General features: G+C 39.3%; 1 protein-coding gene across 8 annotated transcripts in view; it reads left to right on the top strand.

The window, feature by feature from the left end:
- The window catches only part of prdm2a (PR domain containing 2, with ZNF domain a), a 144,859-nt gene that overhangs the window by 47,523 nt on the left and 78,740 nt on the right, over window positions 1-18,596 (top strand). For 4 of the 8 annotated variants that reach the window (XM_048615029.1, XM_048615032.1, XM_048615026.1 and 1 more), the window contains exons 2-4: window positions 9,169-9,244; window positions 12,372-12,489; window positions 13,525-13,628. The exons of 2 other annotated variants lie outside the window; for them this stretch is intronic. In XM_048615029.1, the coding sequence (XP_048470986.1) occupies window positions 9,236-9,244; window positions 12,372-12,489; window positions 13,525-13,628 (231 nt within the window). In that variant the 5' untranslated portion in view covers window positions 9,169-9,235. Of the gene's footprint in view, window positions 1-8,277; window positions 8,385-9,168; window positions 9,245-12,371; window positions 12,490-13,524; window positions 13,629-18,596 lie in introns of those variants that run through there. 2 more of the 8 variants (XM_048615028.1, XM_048615031.1) reach the window with 2 other exon arrangements.

The raw sequence follows: 18,596 nt of genomic DNA, 5'->3' as shown, positions 1-18,596 counted from the left end.
CTTTTGATAGTATGAAGTTGATTACAGTAGATGCCCAAAGAGATTTGGGGATTCCAGTTCATTGATCTTTAAATGCCACAAACAGGTCCAGAAAATAATCAAGAAAGTGAATGGAATGCTGGCCCTTATATCTAAAGAACAGGAGTACAAGGATACAAAAGTTGTGCTGCAATTGTACAAAACCCTTTAGAATACTATGAACAGACCTGGGCACAGCTCCTTAAGATGGATGTGTTGACCATGGAGGGAGTACAATGTGGGTTTACAAGAATGATACCTGGACTTCAGGGGTTATGTTATGAAGAGAGGTTATCCAAACTGTGTCTGTTTTCTTTAGAATTTAGAGGGTTGGCGGTGAATAGATTGAAGTCTTCAAGATATTAACAGGAAGAGTCAGAGTAGATAAACTATTTCCATTATTTGGAAATTCTAGAACTAAGGGACATAGTCTGAGAATTAGGGCCACATGGTTCAGGAGTGATGGTAGGAAGCACATCTACACATAAAAGGTGGTAGATGTTTGTAACTCTCCCATAAATGGCAGTGGATGCTGGATCAGTTATTAATTTTAAATCTGTGATAAACTTTTGTTTAAACAACTGTATTAAGGGATTTGGACCAAAGTTAGGTATATGGAGTTAGGCCACAGATCAGCAATGATCTCATTGCTGGAACAAGTTTGAATGGCCTCCTTCAATGATCTGTGTATATATACACCCAGGTCCCTCTGCTCCTGTACCTCTCTTCAGAATTATATCCTCTATTTTATATTATCTTTCAACATTCTTCTTTGAAAATACACCTCCTACTTCCCTATATTGAAACTCATTTGTCGTCTATCTCCCACTCCACCAACTTGTTTATGTCCTTCTGGAGTTCTCCATCATCTTTCTCACAGTTTACAATTCTTCCAAATTTTGTCACCTGTAAGCCAAGATCTAGATCATTAATATATATCAGGAAAAGCAAGGGAGGTCCCAAAAACAGACCCCTGAGGAACACTACTGCAAATCTTTCTCTAGTCTGAAAATATCCATTGACCAGAGCTCTCTTTCCTGCTACTAATTTTGTATCCATGTTGTTGCTGACCCTCTTATTCCATGACCTGGAACTTTCCTTACAAGTCTGTTTGTGGCATTGTATCACACACCTTCTGAAAGTTCATGTATACCACTCTGACAGCATTTCCCTCATTGAGCCTTTGTTATCCCTTCAAAAAAAGCTCCAAGTTAGTTAAATGTGATTTCCCCTTATGAAAGCCGTGCTGACTCCTCTTAATCAACTCACCCTTTTCCATGTAACTGCTAATTCTGTACTGAATAATTCTCCACCACTTACGTTAAACTGACTGGCCTGCATTTGCTGGGCTTATCCTTGCACCTTTTCTTACATGGCTGTAATGTTTGCAATTTTTCATTCTTCTAGCACGACGTCAGAGTCTAGGGAAAACTGAAAGATTATGGCCTATGCACCTGCAATTTCCTCCATCTCTTCCTTCAAAATCTTGGATGCATCTCCTCTGGTCCTGGTGCTTTGTCAACCTTAAGTATCAGCAGTCTGTCCAACACTTCTGCACTATCGATTTTGAACCCTTCTCCTATGTCACCTGGGTAGCACTTTTCTGGTTTTCATGCAAACATTTTGTCTCCCTTCTGGGTGACATCGTGAGTGCTGTGTAGCCTCTGTTGAAGCACTGTTGTTCTGTCCCTCTCTGAATTTATATGGTCCGGTCTGTCATGGTGGGCAGTCTTGTTTCCGGTTTTGTACGTGGTGGTATGTAGATGGGGTCTATTTCAACATGTTTGTTAATTGCATCGGTGATTGAAAACCAGGCCTCCAGGAATTCTTGTGTTTGTCCTAGTATTGTAACTTATGTCCCAGTCAAATTTGTCCCAGTTTTCAACCACTGATGCAATTAACAAACATGTTGAAATAGACCCCATCTACAGACCACGACGGTACAAAACCGGAAACAAGACTGCCCACCATGATAGAGCGGGACAGAACAACAGCGCTTCAATGGAGGCTACTCAGCACTGACGATGTCACCTAAAAGGGAGATGAAACGTTTGTATGAAAAACAGTCTGCTTGGTGAACCAACCAACAGCTCCAACTGCAAGCCAAGCTACAGATCTTTGTTAACACATTAGCACTTTTCTCTTTGTTAAAAACAGATGCATAGTATTCATTTAACACCTCTGCCACTTCCTCCTGCCTCCAGGTGTAAATCCCCTTTTATTTTTAATCCCTAATGTCTCTACTCTTCCTTTTACTACCCCTTCAATATTTATATGGCCATAGAAGGGGCATCTCCTTATGTTGGCTGCCAGTCTTTTCTCATAATTCTTTTCTGCATCTCTTCAATGTTTTTTTTTCACCTCTATTCTGAACCTTCGATTATTCCTCTTGGTTCTCAATTTTATTTTTTATCTAACATTTGTCATAAGCACACTTTTATTTTCTTTATTTTAGTATCTATCTCTTTTTGTTAAAAAATGCAGGGAGCTCTGGATTTGTTTGTTCTCCCTTTTCCAATTGAGGGAATGTACCTTGATGGTACCCGAACCATCTCCTTTTGAAGGTAGCCTGTTGTTCAGTTACTGATTTTCCTGCCAACTTCTTGTTACAGTCAATCCTGCCCAGCTGGAGAAGAGAGGAGAGGAAGACAAACAGAGGAAAATAAATCATTGTAATGATTACCAGTATAAGTCAGCGCACTTCAAGGCATTCATTAAATACATGCACAGTCAAGTTTCGAAGAAACCTGGTTATACAAGTATAAAACTTACAATAATTACCTTATGTATGAGTTTTACTTTATTGTATTATTAATGAGCTAGTCTGTTTAAAAGAAAAACCGGCAGGTGCTAAACCAAGAGAGGTTCTCCAAAATAATTCCCGTTAGTGGTCTACCAGCCCCATATAACCCAGACGCTCTAAGACCTGTGCCACATTTTGTCGTCTTATTTTCCTGTAGAGCGCCTTGAAACAGCTTATTCCGTAAAAGACATTATATAAATGACAATTGTGCCACCTCATCTGCCCAATAGTGCTACAACAGCATTCACATCTGGTAAGTATCTGTGTATCCACCTAAACCAACTGCTGCTACTTCTGCATGTCACCACATTATGTGCAATTTTATATTGCAGTTAGTGGCAGGTTTGCAGTACCACCACGTTCAACTAAAATAAAGCAGATTAATTCAGCCTCTGAAAGTGTCCCACTTTTGACAAGAGTAAAGGCACAGAAAATGATTACCTCCAGCAGGATGATACCCTGAGACAATAAAATGTTGAGTGTGGAGGTCATTGGTTTCTGCATAAGTGCTGCTTTCTAGGAATCAAGGGTAAGCAGAGGAGCTTTCGAGGCTCATTTTCACATACTCTGCATCAAGTACTCCCTGTACAAAGAATTACAGATACTATATAGTACAATAACGATGTATGGCTTGTAACAGGAAAGAGAAAGGCTGTACTGAATTTGACCTAAATAAAGCATTGGTCTATTGTAATACTTCATTACAGTGTTCTGTTTTCAAGAACTTATTTTTGCTCAGTCACTGTCAGCGGTGGATACCTGACTGTTATTGCAGGCTTTCAGACCTCTTTCAAATGGTAGGGGGTCAATGCATTCTGTCCCTATACAGACGTAAGTCTCTGTAATTAGTCCCCATAGGTTAGAAAGGTTAAAAGCCGTGATAAAGGGTTGACGGAACCTTAATAAGTAGGAAAAGGAAATGTTTGTTTCAAGGCGCACTTGCAACCCATGCTGTTCTGTGACGTTACTAGCAGGCCATCTGGAAATCAGTTTAACAGGATCAGCACTCCTAGGGGATTAGTCATGGCATCAGACAACATAGAAGTGTTAGAAGGCAAGGTTAATTATTGCAGTGATGGAAATGGAAGTCTGAGCACTGTTTCTTGTCTGTATCTTGGAGCTTGAGCCCAGCACAAAGGCCAAGCTGGTTGTCTTAGTCTTTTGACCTAGAATATGCACCTGTTGCTACAGAGTAGAAAAGACAGTCGTGATGATGCTCTCAACATAATGGGGAGGATAAGATATTAGACTTGTCATAGAATCATAGAATCCCTACAGTGTGGAAACAGGCCCTTCGGCCCCACGAGCCCACACCGACACTTAGAGCATCCCACCCAGACCCATCCCCCCATAATCTACACATCGCTGAACACTATAGGCAATTTAGTATGGCCAATCCACCTAGCCTACACATCTTTGGATTGTGAGGGGAAACGGGAGGAAGCCTACGCAGACACGAGGAGAATGTGCAAACTCCAGACAGGCAGTCGCCCGAGGGTGGAATCGAACCAGCGTCCCTGGCGCTGTGAGGCAGCAGCGCTAACTACTGAGCCACCGTGCCGCCCAGTACTGGAACATGTCTCCTTTCTTATATTCTATGTGCAACTGGCCCAAATTTAATCTCTGCAAGTCTGCATCTCAAAATTGTTAGTAGTCGTTCAGTATAGCTGGTTTGCTTCTCAGACTGAATGTATGAATTTAAGTCTAAGAGACCTTAGTCTAGGCTAACAGTTGTGTGCAGTGTGTCTGCTGAGGCATTAAACCAAAGCCTTGCCTGTGTGCTGAGGCAGATGCAAAAAATCCCATGGCACTGTTAGGAGGGAAAAGCAGGTCAGCTCTCCTGATGTTCATCTCTCAATGAATTTAAAAAGATTAACTGGTCTTTCTTTTTTTTTTGGGACCTTGCTGTGAATAAATTACCGGTTGTGTTTGTTGCAGTGCACAGTGACCACACCACAAATGTAAAGGATTTCATTAGCTATAAACTCTTTAGGATGCCCTGAGGCACTATGTAAATTCAAGTATTTTTCCTTATATATATTTAGCCAAAAAATAGTTTTAGTGATTGAAAACAGAAAAGCCTGGAAATAATCAACGTGTCAGGTATCCTCTTAAGTGTTTTGTTGAAATTGTTGAATCCTGACAGCGGTAAAATGCCTATTTGAAGGTGAGATGCTATTCCTCAAGTTTCACTTGGAACGTGTTAGGCCCAGAACAGTGATTTCAGAATGCTGTCATTTTCAATTCTCACTCACACTCCCACTTCAGATTTCCAGCATCCATGGTGGTTTTGTCTTTTTCTAATGTCTCTTGTGATATTGGGTAATGTATCTTTAATTTTTCACTTCCAACAATCCTTGTTTTTGTGCCCCACCTCTAACACAGATAATTGCAGCTGTGTATCTCGACCTTCTCTATTGTGCATCTCCTCTCTTAAATCCTTAATTCCTCCTCCTTCCCCTACCTCCTTGTTCTAAAGCTGCTTATTGTAACACCAAAACAAAAATGTAGAAACCCTGTGACTAAACACACCTCTTCCATATGCTGTGCTGTACATTTTCAAAACCCCCCTCTTAGTGATGATGTGGAGGTGATGGTGTTGGACTGGGGTGGACAAAGTCAGAAGTCACACAACACCAGGTTATAGTCTAAAAGTCTATAGCTATAGTTATAGCCTATAGTCCGAAAGCTTGTGATTTCAAATAACCCTGTTGGACTATAACCTGGTGTCGTGTGACTTCTGACTTTCTCCTCTTGGTGAATGTATTTTGGACACTTCCACTGTGCCCCTATTACCTGACTTCCAAATTTTTAAACATACCTCTGACATCCCTGACAAAGTGGTTATACGTCAGTATTTCGGACATTTTCAACCATCAGGTCTCCTTAACCTTAGCTTGTTTTAATGTGGGATGGACAATTTCATAGACACCAACAACAACTACCAAATGTATAGTGACTTTAACATCATAAAATGTCATAAGGGCTTCCTAGAAGCGCTATAAAGTAATATTTGACCCCAAGACAGCAGATGAGAATGGAACTAGAGTTTAGTCCCATCCAGCTGAGCATGGATGAAGAGGCATTGTGTCAAAGACTGCAGACAGATTGTGAAGAATGAGTGATAGTTTACTTTTAGAAGCAGGAACTTAGTAATTGTACACACACACTTTGTCATTGGGATTTCGGTCTGTCACCCTTTGTTCGATCAACTTAACTTTTTTAGTGTATATTTCAATTCTATCATTCTCCAGAAAAATGATGAATTTGAACTCGAATGAATGAGTCCATTTCAAATACTTTCCTTGACGATTTGTATTTTCTGATTATATTTCTAAGCATGGTACTGAATGGCTTAAAAAAAAAGCCAAAAGATCGCTGCTTTGTATTTTAGTGCTGTTTAGCATCAGTCTTATCAGTCAAGCTTCCAAACACTGGATAGATTTTAAATAAATTCTGCGCGTATAGTTGTTGACTGGTACTGATACATTTTGGGATATTAGGTACAGTGCATGTGCAGCGATTGTGCAATACTCAGTTATTCCTAGATCTAGCCAAATATATCAATTTCCTGCCTTAACTTATTTTGTAAAAACCGTAAGAACTGCGGATGCTGTAAATCAGGAATAAAAACAGAAGTTGCTGGAAAAGCTCAGCAGGTGTGGCAGCATCTGTAAAGAAAAGATCAAGAGTTAACATTTCGTGTCCAGTGATCCTTCCTCAGAAGTCCTGAGGAAGGGTCACTGGGCCCGAAATGTTAACTCTTGATTTTTTTCTTCATAGATGCTGCCAGACCTGCTGAGCTTTTCCAGCAACTCCTGTTTTTGTTAACTTATTTTGTCTTTGCTGCCATGCCTCAAGTGACCTGAGGGTTTTATTTTAAGAAGATTTAGCTATTACTAGGGACTAATTTACTATAGTGAACTATGTGGAGACACCTTTTAAGCGGCCTACATCTTGGCTTATTTCACAGCTTTCTTCTCAACCGTGTGTTTATTATATTAATTATGACATTTTTAAAAAAGTGTTAGCCTACTAACTGCAGTGAAGGTAATAGGTTTAGTTCCCTTGCCATGAGTGTACATTGTTTCAAATTGTGGTGATTACCATCAAAAATAGTTTTGAGAAGTCAATAGATTGAGAGATATGCCAGTCAGGTACAGGATTATTCTTATAACAACTGATTTGTGCCTTGTTGAGGAGAAAACCTTATGAAGCTATGATTCTAGCTTCTCCGATTGTATGAGCGTGAAAGAGTTTGTGATCCACCCTGATTAAACTGGCATCGTATCTGACAGAAATATCTCTCATAACCTCGCAATATTCATGATTATGATGGCTGTGGGCATCTACTTTAGTAATTTGATCTGGTGAATGTCTTTTGACAGCATATTGTATACCTACATGATGGACCTATAGTGTTGTCAGAAGGCTTTCCTCTCTCCTCTGTTTTGCTTTTGTGGCGTATTGAACCTTTAACCAAGTCTGTCAGTAGGAATCCAGACCTAAGCGTGACAACTGAGTCTAGTGTTTCTTTCTCCCCTACATCACCAGTTTGGACTACCTGAAGGTACTGGAAAGCTGCAACAAGCATTTAGCCATAGTGAAATAGAAATTGGGCATTTGGGGGCATCACACCTTATTCATTGAGATAACAACCTAATTATCTGGTGTAAATTGCTCTGAGCAGCATGGGTCTGACCCATACTGACCCCGTTGCACTATGTCAGTGACCTGAGCTATCTTCCACTTTAAATATAAATCAGAAATGAACAGTGTCCACAGAGCTATGATGTGCAAAATGCTTAGGCAAAGAGTGCCCAACATCCCCTTACTTAATGGGTTCTATCTGTGCCCAGTGTTGCAGAGGATGGTTTTGACCATGGTGTCTCAGAATGTACCATTCATTTGGACTGTGCCACACCACTCTTCCTTAGGTAAAGTTTATGCAGAAAATTACCTTTGACCACACGTCCATTGGATGGCAGTCCACATATGAAATTCTCGAGGCCCTGTATGAGAACTAGATGGTGGATCCTCTTGGATGGCTTCATGAGCAGACTGCCATAGTTACTTGGCAGAATACCTCATGGCTAATTCTTTTAATCAAGCACCAAAACTTGACTTGGTAGTGAGAAATACTCCCTTGTCAAAATTCTCTTGCATATCTGAAGAGTTACTGTCTCTGTGTGCTTTCCTTGTGACATTTGATAATGGGAAAGAGAGTGCTAGTTACTTTCTTATACATATGTTTTTGCAAAGCAGATCTGGAAAGAGATGCACTGTTTTGTATTGAGATTCCTCCCAAACAGTTCCATAGTGTAGAACTCGGGGTTGTACCCAGAGACACACACAAGGATAAAGATACACTGCTGCTGGAAGACGATCAACTCTGTGAAAGTTGTAAGGAAGGGTCACCAGACCCAAAACGTTAACTCTGATTTTTTTCTTCACAGATGCTGCTAGACCTGCAGAGCTTCCCAGCAACTTCTGTTTTTGTTCCTGTGAAAGTTGCGCTTTTGTTTTGGTCTATCCGAAATATGCCCAGTGGAAAGAGCTCTTGGTAATTGGATATTGCAGAGTGGCATGTTCCTGCTTGAGGGGTGCATTAAAACTCTATAGGGAAAGACCACTGTAACAGGCTTTCCTACTGTAAGATAGTCCAGGACTAGAAAACATGGAATTCTTGTTTGGTTGTATATATGGCATGAAATTACTTAGAAGTCAATAATGTATCATGAGACATTTCACAGTGCCACAAACTATCTCTGTATTGAAACAAACTGTTTTGTGTACACTTTATGTAAGGTTAAACTGTTATATCATATGAGTCAGGAGCAGGATTAGACCATTTAGCCCCTCCAGCTTGCTCAGACATTGAAAAAGATCATGACTGATATGATTGCAATGTCAAATCTTATCTACCCTTGATTATGTTTCAACCAGTAGTTTCATAAGAATCTATCTATCTCTGCGTTAAAAGCATTCAAAACTGCTTCCACCAGTTTTTCAGGGAACTCTGAAGGTGCACAGCTCTCCAAGAGAAAAACATTTTGCCTAATCTCTGTTTTAAATAGGCAACCCTGAATTTTGAATAATGATCCCTAGCTCAACATTCTCTTATAAGAGGAGACATCCTTTTTACATCACCCCTGTCAAGATCTTTACAAATTGTATGATTAAGGTGTATCTTTGGAGAAGAAAATTTTTATGTCAAAGGGGATGAATCCACGCCTGTAAATGTGGGTTGGGTTATTCTTTGAACCATTAACCATTTCAAATAAAGGCTGAAGAATTGTAGTCTATAATTACTTCTTTAAGATGTGCTTTCACTCTTTGCTTTACAGTGATGAGAGCCAATGAATGATCAGTCAGAAGAGGATACCTAATTAGCAAGCGATCCTATAGTTTGCAATGGAGGAAGTGAGTTTAATCATAATTTAGATCCTTTCATTTGTATTGTGAATTCCATATTATTACCTTGTACATTGCTGAGAGGAAACAAAATGAAATGTCTTACACAAAGAACAAGAATGGGGGAGGGAGGAGCTAGTCACAATTGGCATATTTCCCTTTTTCTCCTGAAACACATTTTTTTGTTTCAAGACCCTGCTGTTTTCACGACTTAGAAATATGTGTTGGTGACCATGATTGTTTTCATTTCATGTGTGGCTTAATATTTTTGTTAGATTTGTTAGGTGTGGAATGCCCAAAGTTGTCAGGTGGATACAATTCATGCCATATTTCCAAATCATGGTAATAGTGGTTCTCTCTGCTATACCTCCATTGCAGTAAAATCCCATATTTCAGTTTGTCTACTTGAAGGAGGAATGATGCTTGCTTTTAGATTGTTTTGAGGAATGCTATTAACAATATCTCCCATCTTAGTAGAGGTTATGTCTGAGGAATTTATATTCACATACCATCTTCCTCATTTTCAATACTTTTTAAACAAAAAGGCAGAATCCTGGAGATTGGATATTAAAAACAAGAAATGCTTGCAATATTCATAAAAAAGCAGAATTATTGGCCTGGATTTTCAGTTGTAAGATGGATAGCACAAGGGGATGGAGTTGGGTGAATTGTCTCCCACAATCAGATCAGAGGCAACCAAAAGGACCTCTGAAAACCAAGTATACCTGTTGAAAGTTGGTTGAAAATTCATATTCCTATTAAAGTGTAACTTCTTCCATTGACATTGCTAGGGAGAAGTTGACCGCTTTTTTGAAATGGTAATACACTGTTTTTCTGAGAGCTCTCTTTCTAAATGGCTAAGTGTTTATTTGCACAAAATAAAGAGGTATCAAGTGCTTACTTTAAAGATCACATTGAATGATAATTTTATAGGGATGCATTTTGATGAAATTATGAATAGGCTTTTCTTAAAGCATTACATACATGCCATTGTCACTACAGAATTACTTGATTGTGTGCAGAATGTGTACTAAATCATGGGGGGTGTGAGAGTCCAAGGGGTGGGGGAGTGAGATGTGAGAGGCCAAGGTGGGTGGTAGGTACGAGTTGGCCTCAAGGTTTTGAAGTGTAATGGGGAATAGGTTGGTGTGACTCAGTTGACACAGACGGGACATTGGGGAATCAGTAAAACCTTGTTATCTTAGAAAAGGTTCCAAAATCCAGACTCTTTCTCATGACTCTTCTTAGATCCACGAACAGAAAGTCGTAGAGAAGTGTCTTTCAGGTGCCTACATCCCCATAATGATTGACCATGTTGTGAGTGCCCACACCTTTATGCCATGCCAGGGAAAATTAGTGCTGCCCACCGTTTTTTATTCAAAGGCCCACAGATTCTTTGCAACTCTGAAAATCCAGGCCAGTGTTTCAGGTCAGTGACCTTCTTATTAAGTCAAGTGGTGTAATTGTATATGATAGAGTCATACAGCTCAAAACAGACCATTCAGTCCAACTAGTCCATGCTGACCATATTCCCAAATTAAATTAGTGCCATTTACCTGCACTTGGCCCATATCCCTCCAAACCTTTCCTATTCATGTACTTAATAAAAACCAAAAGAATTGCGGATGCTGTAAATCAGGAACAAAAACAAAGTTGCTGGAAAAACTCAGCAGGTCTGGCAGCATCTATGGAGGAGAAAACAGAGTTAGCGTTTCGGGTCTGGTGACCCGGGTTCTGAGGAAGGGTCACCGGACCCGAAACGTTAACTCTGTTTTCTCCTCCACAGATGCTGCCAGACCTGCTGAGCTTTTCCAGCAACTTTGTTTTTGTTCCTCTATTCATGTACTTATTCAAATATCTTTTAAATGTTATAACTGTACCTCGAATCACCACTTCCTCTGGCAGTTCGTACCACACACGAGCCATCCTCTGTGTTTTTAAAAAAAAAAGTTGCCCTTCATGTTCTTTTTAAAACTTTTTTGTCTCATCTTAAAAATATGACCCACCCTAGGGAAAAGACATGTTATTCACCTTTATCTATGTCCTTCATGATGTTATAAACCTCCAAAAGGTCACCCCTCCTATGCTCCAATGAAAGAAGTCCCAGCCTATCCTGCCTATTTTTATAACTCAAACCCTCCATTCCCAGCAACATCCCGGTAAATTTTTTTTTAACCCTCTCCTATTTAATATTATCCACTCTACAGCAGAGCAACCAGAACTGCATGCAGTACTCCAGAAGAAACCTCACCAACGACCTCTACAACCTCAACGTGACGTCCCAACTCCTATACTCCAAAGGTCTAAGCAATGAAGATAAGCGTGCAAAGCACCTCCTTAACCACCTTGTCTACCTGCAATGCAAATTTCAAACAATCGTGTACCTGCCCCCCTTTGCTTGTCTGTTCTACGACACTAGCCAGGGCCCTATCATTAATTCTAAAAGTCCTGTCCTTGTTTGTTTTGCCAAAATGCAATACCTAGCATTTATCCAAATTAAGTTCCATTTTCCACTTCTCAGCCCATTGACCGAAATGATCAAGATCTCGTTGTAATCTTAGATAACCTTCTTCACTGTCCACGAGACTGCAAATTTTGGTGTCATCCACAAGTTTACTAATGTAACTACATCACTGCCTGATCATTGTAGCTAAGCCTATTCCTTCCTTCACAAAGATATTAATAACAAGGGTTTCTAGTTGATAGCAGAAGATTGATGGCCTTATTTTCATCTCCAAATTTAAAGGTCTGAAGTAATGTGTGATGAGAAAATTGACATTCCAATTGAAATGAACTAATTCAGTGTAAATCTTGGAGAGTGGATCAATCCTGAAATGCTTGGCTCAGTTACTCACTGGATAAACGTGATGGTCCATTGGACTATTTGAGATGAAAACAGTGCTCTGCCTCTTTGTTCAATATCCAATAGCGCTATCTAAAGAAGATAGGAGGTTTATCCTGCCTAACACCATCAAATACTGTTTCAATGAAGTTCAAATTAACTCATTGCATTCAATAGAACATTTTCTGGAAGTTTGCTGGGCTGTGCAAATCCAAGCCTTTTTTCTTGCCAGTGTATTCCTTGACTAATAGCCTAGCTCATAAAATAATCTTCCTTATAATCCTTAATATGCAGAGCGATCCAGTATCTGCACCTGAAATTGAGATGTTAGCTGATGTGCCTCAACGTGTGTTGAAGGGACTTCCTCAAGAGGTGACTTTAAAACCATCAGCGGTTGATGAGAAACGCTTAGGTGAGTGTGTGTAGCCAATGTTTCTTGAACCTAAAGGCCAGCACTATAGAAGTTAGATTTTGTCTTTTGAGAAGCTTGCAGTTTTTAACATGCATTATTTGAACTTCTGTCTTGTATTATCTTAGGGAAGAACTACGTTCAAGTCAGTATTCTGTGTACACGAGGTGCATCATATTAAAATAGACAACTGGAGAAACATCTCATAATAGTGCACGTCAGTTTGTTTTATCCTAGAAGATAACTGTATTTAAACAAAGTCCAAATATACATTTTTAGTGAGATCTTTATTGCAGTTCACCACACTTTCTGTAAAACTCATCCCCACCAATTATTAGCTTCCCATATTTATACAAGCAATTTACATGCAATTAATCCTTAATTAATGTATCTGTCACCTGCTCCCTCATTCCATTGGATGTTGGGAATCCTTTCAGACCGTATTAGATGATAGCACTTCATTGTGCAAATATTGAGGATAAAATGACAGTTTCCCTTTAATATATAACAATCTAACGCTAATATAATTGTTTAAAATGCAGTCCTAGTTGTGCCCCTTAGCTTTCAATTTTCTTTGGTAAATTTTCAGTGATTCTCTCAACTAGTCACTAGCATTGTGACTTGAAGTGTGGGCCCAGGTTTTTTATTTTCACTTTTCCTTCTCACCTTCCCTCCTGAAACCCCAAAAAAGAAAAACACCACCTCCAAGCAGTATCATGGGGGGCCAATTTGTAATATCCCTGCTGACGTTCTGGTTGAGATCTGCTACCTCAGTGTGAATGAATGGTGAAATTGTGGCTTTCTTTTGAATTTAATACTGTTTTTATCGACATAACTGAAGTAAAAGCCATTTGGAAATGGTGCATAGAATTTTGACAAGTGACCAGGTGTTTGTGTGATATCCGTAGTGAACATGCTGTATAGAAAGCTCCATGAACAATTATAGGTTAAAGTGAGGTTTTTTTTAGTCAAAATTAAAATGCTTTAAGTTTAAATGTTAAGTCTTGACCTTAAAGCTCAGAAAACTTTGTCTTTCAGGTGTGTGGGCCACAAGGTCCATTCAGAAAGGCAGAAAATATGGTCCATTCTCGGGAGAAAGGAAGAAAAAATCCCAGGTCAAGAATAATGTGTATATGTGGGAGGTAAGGGCTGTCTGTCTGGTTTTCAGGTGGTTAGTGCATCATTTAAAAGGCATAATTAGTTTTATGAACAAATACCTTTCATACAAATATTATGTTATTTCACTCCAAGCGAATGCAGACTAAATGTCTCATTGTCGGAAACCACATTTGTTATTATTCGAATAATTATGATGACCTTTGGGATTACATGCTTTGATCTTTACCTCCTCTTCACTACCACCATCTCTATGCTAGAAAATTGTTACTGTTTTGACGCTGACAGTTTTTCTGCAAACAGTAAATTATCACCTCACTTTTTTCTTTAGGAAAGGAAGGAGACATTCAATTTTTTTTGTATTTTGGAGACCTATTACTTTTATTTCAAAATATAACTAAGTCGCTGAAGATTAATCTGTCGTCAGTTGCTTCACTCATTAGCTGATGTAGCCAATGTGCTGCAACACAGAAATCATAAAATATTTATGACACTGAAGGAAGTAGTTTGGACCTTTCTGTGCCATTTTGTGTGCGGTAGCCATGATGTAGAGATGCCGGTGTTGGATTAGGGTGGACAAAGTCAGAAGTCCCACGACACCAGGTTATAGTCCAACAGGTTTATTTAAAATCAAAAGCTTTTGGTGCGCTGTTCCTTTCTTTCCAAATACTATTTTCCTGCTAAGAGTTTTCCTTGGAGATTCTCCCACTTCTGCTTCACCTAGGTGAATCTTCCAGCCTTGCTTTAACTCCTCATGAGTTTGGTCTTTGATCAAATCCTATCTACCTTCTCCATGATACGATATTGTTCAAATTGTACAAATTTAAACTTTAAGTCAATAGTGGAAAGGATGACGTGATTTCACAGTCGAAAAGGATTTTGCTGTATCAATGTCGATAGGCAAAGCACAACTAATTAAGTGATAAGTTTTCATATTAATTTAAATCTTAGCTATCAAACAAAGTCTGCTACTTTATACTTTCAATGACAACAAAAACCCCAATTTTGTAACATTACTCGTCTATTCTATTAGACATCTTATCTTCTGGCTGATATGCATCACCTTTTGCTCTCCAACTCCAAATGAGCCGTAGAATGAATGATTTTTGAATGAATGATTTTATTGTCATGTGTATTTTACAATAAGAATACTACAAAATACAGTGAAAACTTTATATTTGTTGCCAAAATTTGGTGCCATTTTGAATAATTTAAGAATAAGGGAAAAAAGAAAGGTAGAGCTTAAAAAAATGAATCAATCCTGAGCCAGAACTACATCAGACCAAAATCTGCACTGATTCTCTGTGGTATTTTGGGTTTATAAGGAAGCATGATTTCAAAATAGCTTCTTCTCCATTTACAGAGCACATGGACTTCATTTTGATCCAAGTAGAATTAGCACTGATCACGAGATAGCAGGAACTGCAGATGCTGGAGAATCTGAGATAACGAGGTGTAGAGCTGGATGAACACAGCAGGCCAAGCAGCATCCGAGGAGCAGGAACGCTGACGTTTCGGGCCTAGACCCTTCTTCAGAAAAGAAGAAAGGTCTAGGCCCGAAACGTCAGCCTTCCTGCTCCCCTGATGCTGCTTGGCCTGCTGTGTTCATCCAGCTCTACACCTTGTTATCTTAGCACTGATCACCACTGCTTTTATCTTAGAAATAAAGTTGACGCTCCACCTCAACAAGTTCAATAGCAGGTTGGAATTTTTTCTGCAAACAACACTACAACCTGATTCTGACAACGTCTTTCTGGGTTTTTGAAGACATGGTGTCTTCTCAGTATAGGCTCAGAAACAGTTCTTTTACCCTCTATGTGGAAATATCTAGCACCACCCCTTCAATAACACAATGAGACTGTTCCATTGATCTAGCAGTTAAACTATCCGGGTTTACAGTCAGACAGACTGCAGTCTCAGATTATAATCTTCTAAAGACAAAAGCCTGAAATGTCAACTTTTAAATTTCACCACTGTTACATCGCACTTGTATTCTATGCCTTGTGTAACAAAGTGGAGCGTGCCAGCTGCTTTCTTGTCACCCTTATTAGCTTGTCCTGCTACCATTTCAGAATCTGCAGGCATGCATTCCCAGGTTCCTGTTTTTTCACACCCATCCTTCCATTTGTTGTATATTCCCTTTTCTCCCAAATTTAAATGCAGTGTTGTTCAAAGGTTAAACATTGTGCTGCATTACAGAAAACGTGAGTTCTAACTGCATTGATTTAATGGCTATCTGTCTGTATCATTTTAAGCACGCTGAATATTTTTTGAAAGCGGAAACTCCAAATTAAACATTTGAGTAAACCTTGAGATTCTAGTTACACTTTTGATACAACATTAAACCATTTATTGCCATTTTGTTTAAACAGATTTGTGGCAACTGCATTTTTTGTTACGCCAATGTGTTTGTTGAATGCCATATAGAACATAGAACAGTACAGCACAGTACAGGCCCTTCGGCCCACGATGTTGTGCCGAACTTTTACCCTAATCCTACGGTCTATCTAATGTCCACCCCTACGTTATACTATCATCCATATGCCAGTCTAATAGCCGCTTAAATGCCCCTAATGAGGCCGAATCCACTACCCTTTCCGGCAATGCATTCCACGCCCCTACCATTCTGAGTAAAGAACCTACCTCTGACATCTCCCCTGTATCTACCTCCACTCACTTTAAAATCCATGTTGAATAATTTGAAACAGTTAATGAAAAGGAATTACTTTGGACTAAAAGTGATGTGATGATAAGCAAAGCCACTGGTATCACTCTTTAAGATTTTTTCAAAGTAATACATACAGCTAGCCTGAAGGTTTGACAATTTATATTTAAAAGTGAGCATGAAAGAAGTGGAGATAATGTGTTTTAATAACTGGTGTGAATAATACATCGAGACATTGGTTAAAGCTTGCCTTTTATGATGTATGACAGAAATTTGTAAAAAGAAAATTTCTTTATTCATGCAACAGAGCTGTGCATTTCTCCCGTACCCTTCCTTCGTGTTTCTGGGTAATAATCTTGGAACTCCCTCCATAACAATACTATGGGTTTTACCAACCCTCATGTATTGCAATGGCTCAAGAGGATGGTTTGCCATCATAATTTTGAGAGCAATTGGAAATTGGCAATAAATATTGGCTTTACCAGCAATGTCCACCTCCCATAACCAAATAAAAACAAACGTAGATATTTAACTAATTCTGGCATGCAGTCTGGTATCTCAGATCAAATCTTTTTTCCCCACGTGCTCCTGTCTTTTCAGTAGAAGTCATTATGATAATGGCCACAAGCAGGGATTTTGCATTCGTCCACCCCCCTACTCCCGAAGGCGTTGGCTGCTGGTATGATACTGTTCCATGGAAGCTGGCAGTTCTTCATCATTTTACCCAAATGCTTGTTCTTCATGTGAAACGAGACAGCAAATGTTGGAAGAATATATCAACTGGAGTCACAAATTATCTTATCCTTGCCAGGCATACATACCTTGTAGAAGCCATTGAATGGTGGTGGCGAGAGGATTAATATATGGCTTGGGTAAAGCTATTTTTTTCCTTTTATTTTGTCTCATTATTTTAAAGTTTTTTTTTGTCATTGGTTAGGTCTGCTAAGGGTTTCATCTTGTGATATTTGCTGATGTTCTGCAAATATTGCTTTTACCTGATAACAATTGAGTATCCTATTGTTGAGTATATTTGCTCATGATTTTATGCCTACAGCTGTAAGATGAGGTGTTCTGAAAACCAGCAGACCGACTGCAAGTAGGTGGAGAAGGGAAACATCAAGTGTGATAGAGGGGATATCAATGATGGGGGATTGATTTGCAGTAAATAAACTTGAGGAGGGTGGAACTTTAATTCCAAATAGTAATTCAGCAAAATTGAAACTTAGAGAATACGGAGTCCTGGATAGAGAGGATGTAAAGATGTTTTCACTCATAGGAGAGAATAGGATCTGAGGACACAGACTCAAAGTGAAGGAATGATCCTTAGAACTGAGATAGGTGAATCTGTGGAACTCATTGCCACAGAAGGCTGTGGAGGCCACATAATTCAATGTATTTAAAACAGAGACAGATAGGTTCTTGATGGGTAATGTGATCAAAGCTTCCATGGCAAAGGCATGAGAATGGGATTGAGAAACACATCAGCTATGATTGAATGGCAGAGCAGACATGATGGGCTGAATGGCCTAATTCAGCTTTTCTATCTTATGGTCTTATAAAAAAATTACATTGATGTTGTGAGCAGTCTGATTTTCCCTGTATAACCAACAATGCTATTTTAACAGATACTCCGTATATATTTGCAAATAGTAGGTTTAAATACTGTTCTACAGTCTAAACTTTTCATTCGAGAACCTTCCTCTCCCGTCTACGTTGGTTATTACAGTGGGAATCTTCAGTCTGTATCATTTTTGTTTCCCAATTGTCTAACAGTGGACAGAATTTTGATTATTTTACTCATAATAAATTCAAGTTTTAATCGCTCTTTTTACTGCTGCTTGTCTGTCAGTAATCTCTGAACAATAACATTGCTGCTGTTACTGGTTCTTCAGAGAATGCTGGGCCACATATACTATCCTAAACCCCATCTGCCAATGTGCATTTGCCCTGTACTTAGACCCCTGTTCTTCAGTAATCGTTAATCCCTGGGTACCCTCCAAACCACTGAACTTCTCTAATCAATATCTAATTGTCACTGGCATTCCAGCTACAGGCTGAGGGTTTTGAGGCTGTTTTCGTTAGAGAGAAGAAGGTTAAGAGGTGACTTGATAGAGACATACAAGATGATCAGAGGATTAGATAGGGTGGACAGTGGGAACCTTTTTCCTCGGATGGTGATGGCTAGCACGAGGGGACATAGCTTTAAATTGAGGGGTGATAGATATAGGACAGATGTCAGAGGTAGGTTCTTTACTCAGAGAGTAGTAAGGGCGTGGAATGCCCTGCCTGCAAAAATAGTAGACTCGCCCACTTTAAGGGCATTTAAATG

The sequence above is a fragment of the Rhincodon typus genome, chromosome 31 (assembly GCF_021869965.1).
Source record: "Rhincodon typus isolate 14 chromosome 31, sRhiTyp1.1, whole genome shotgun sequence".
NCBI classification, from domain to species: domain Eukaryota; kingdom Metazoa; phylum Chordata; class Chondrichthyes; order Orectolobiformes; family Rhincodontidae; genus Rhincodon; species Rhincodon typus.
This window is presented reverse-complemented; position numbering and strand designations above follow the sequence as displayed.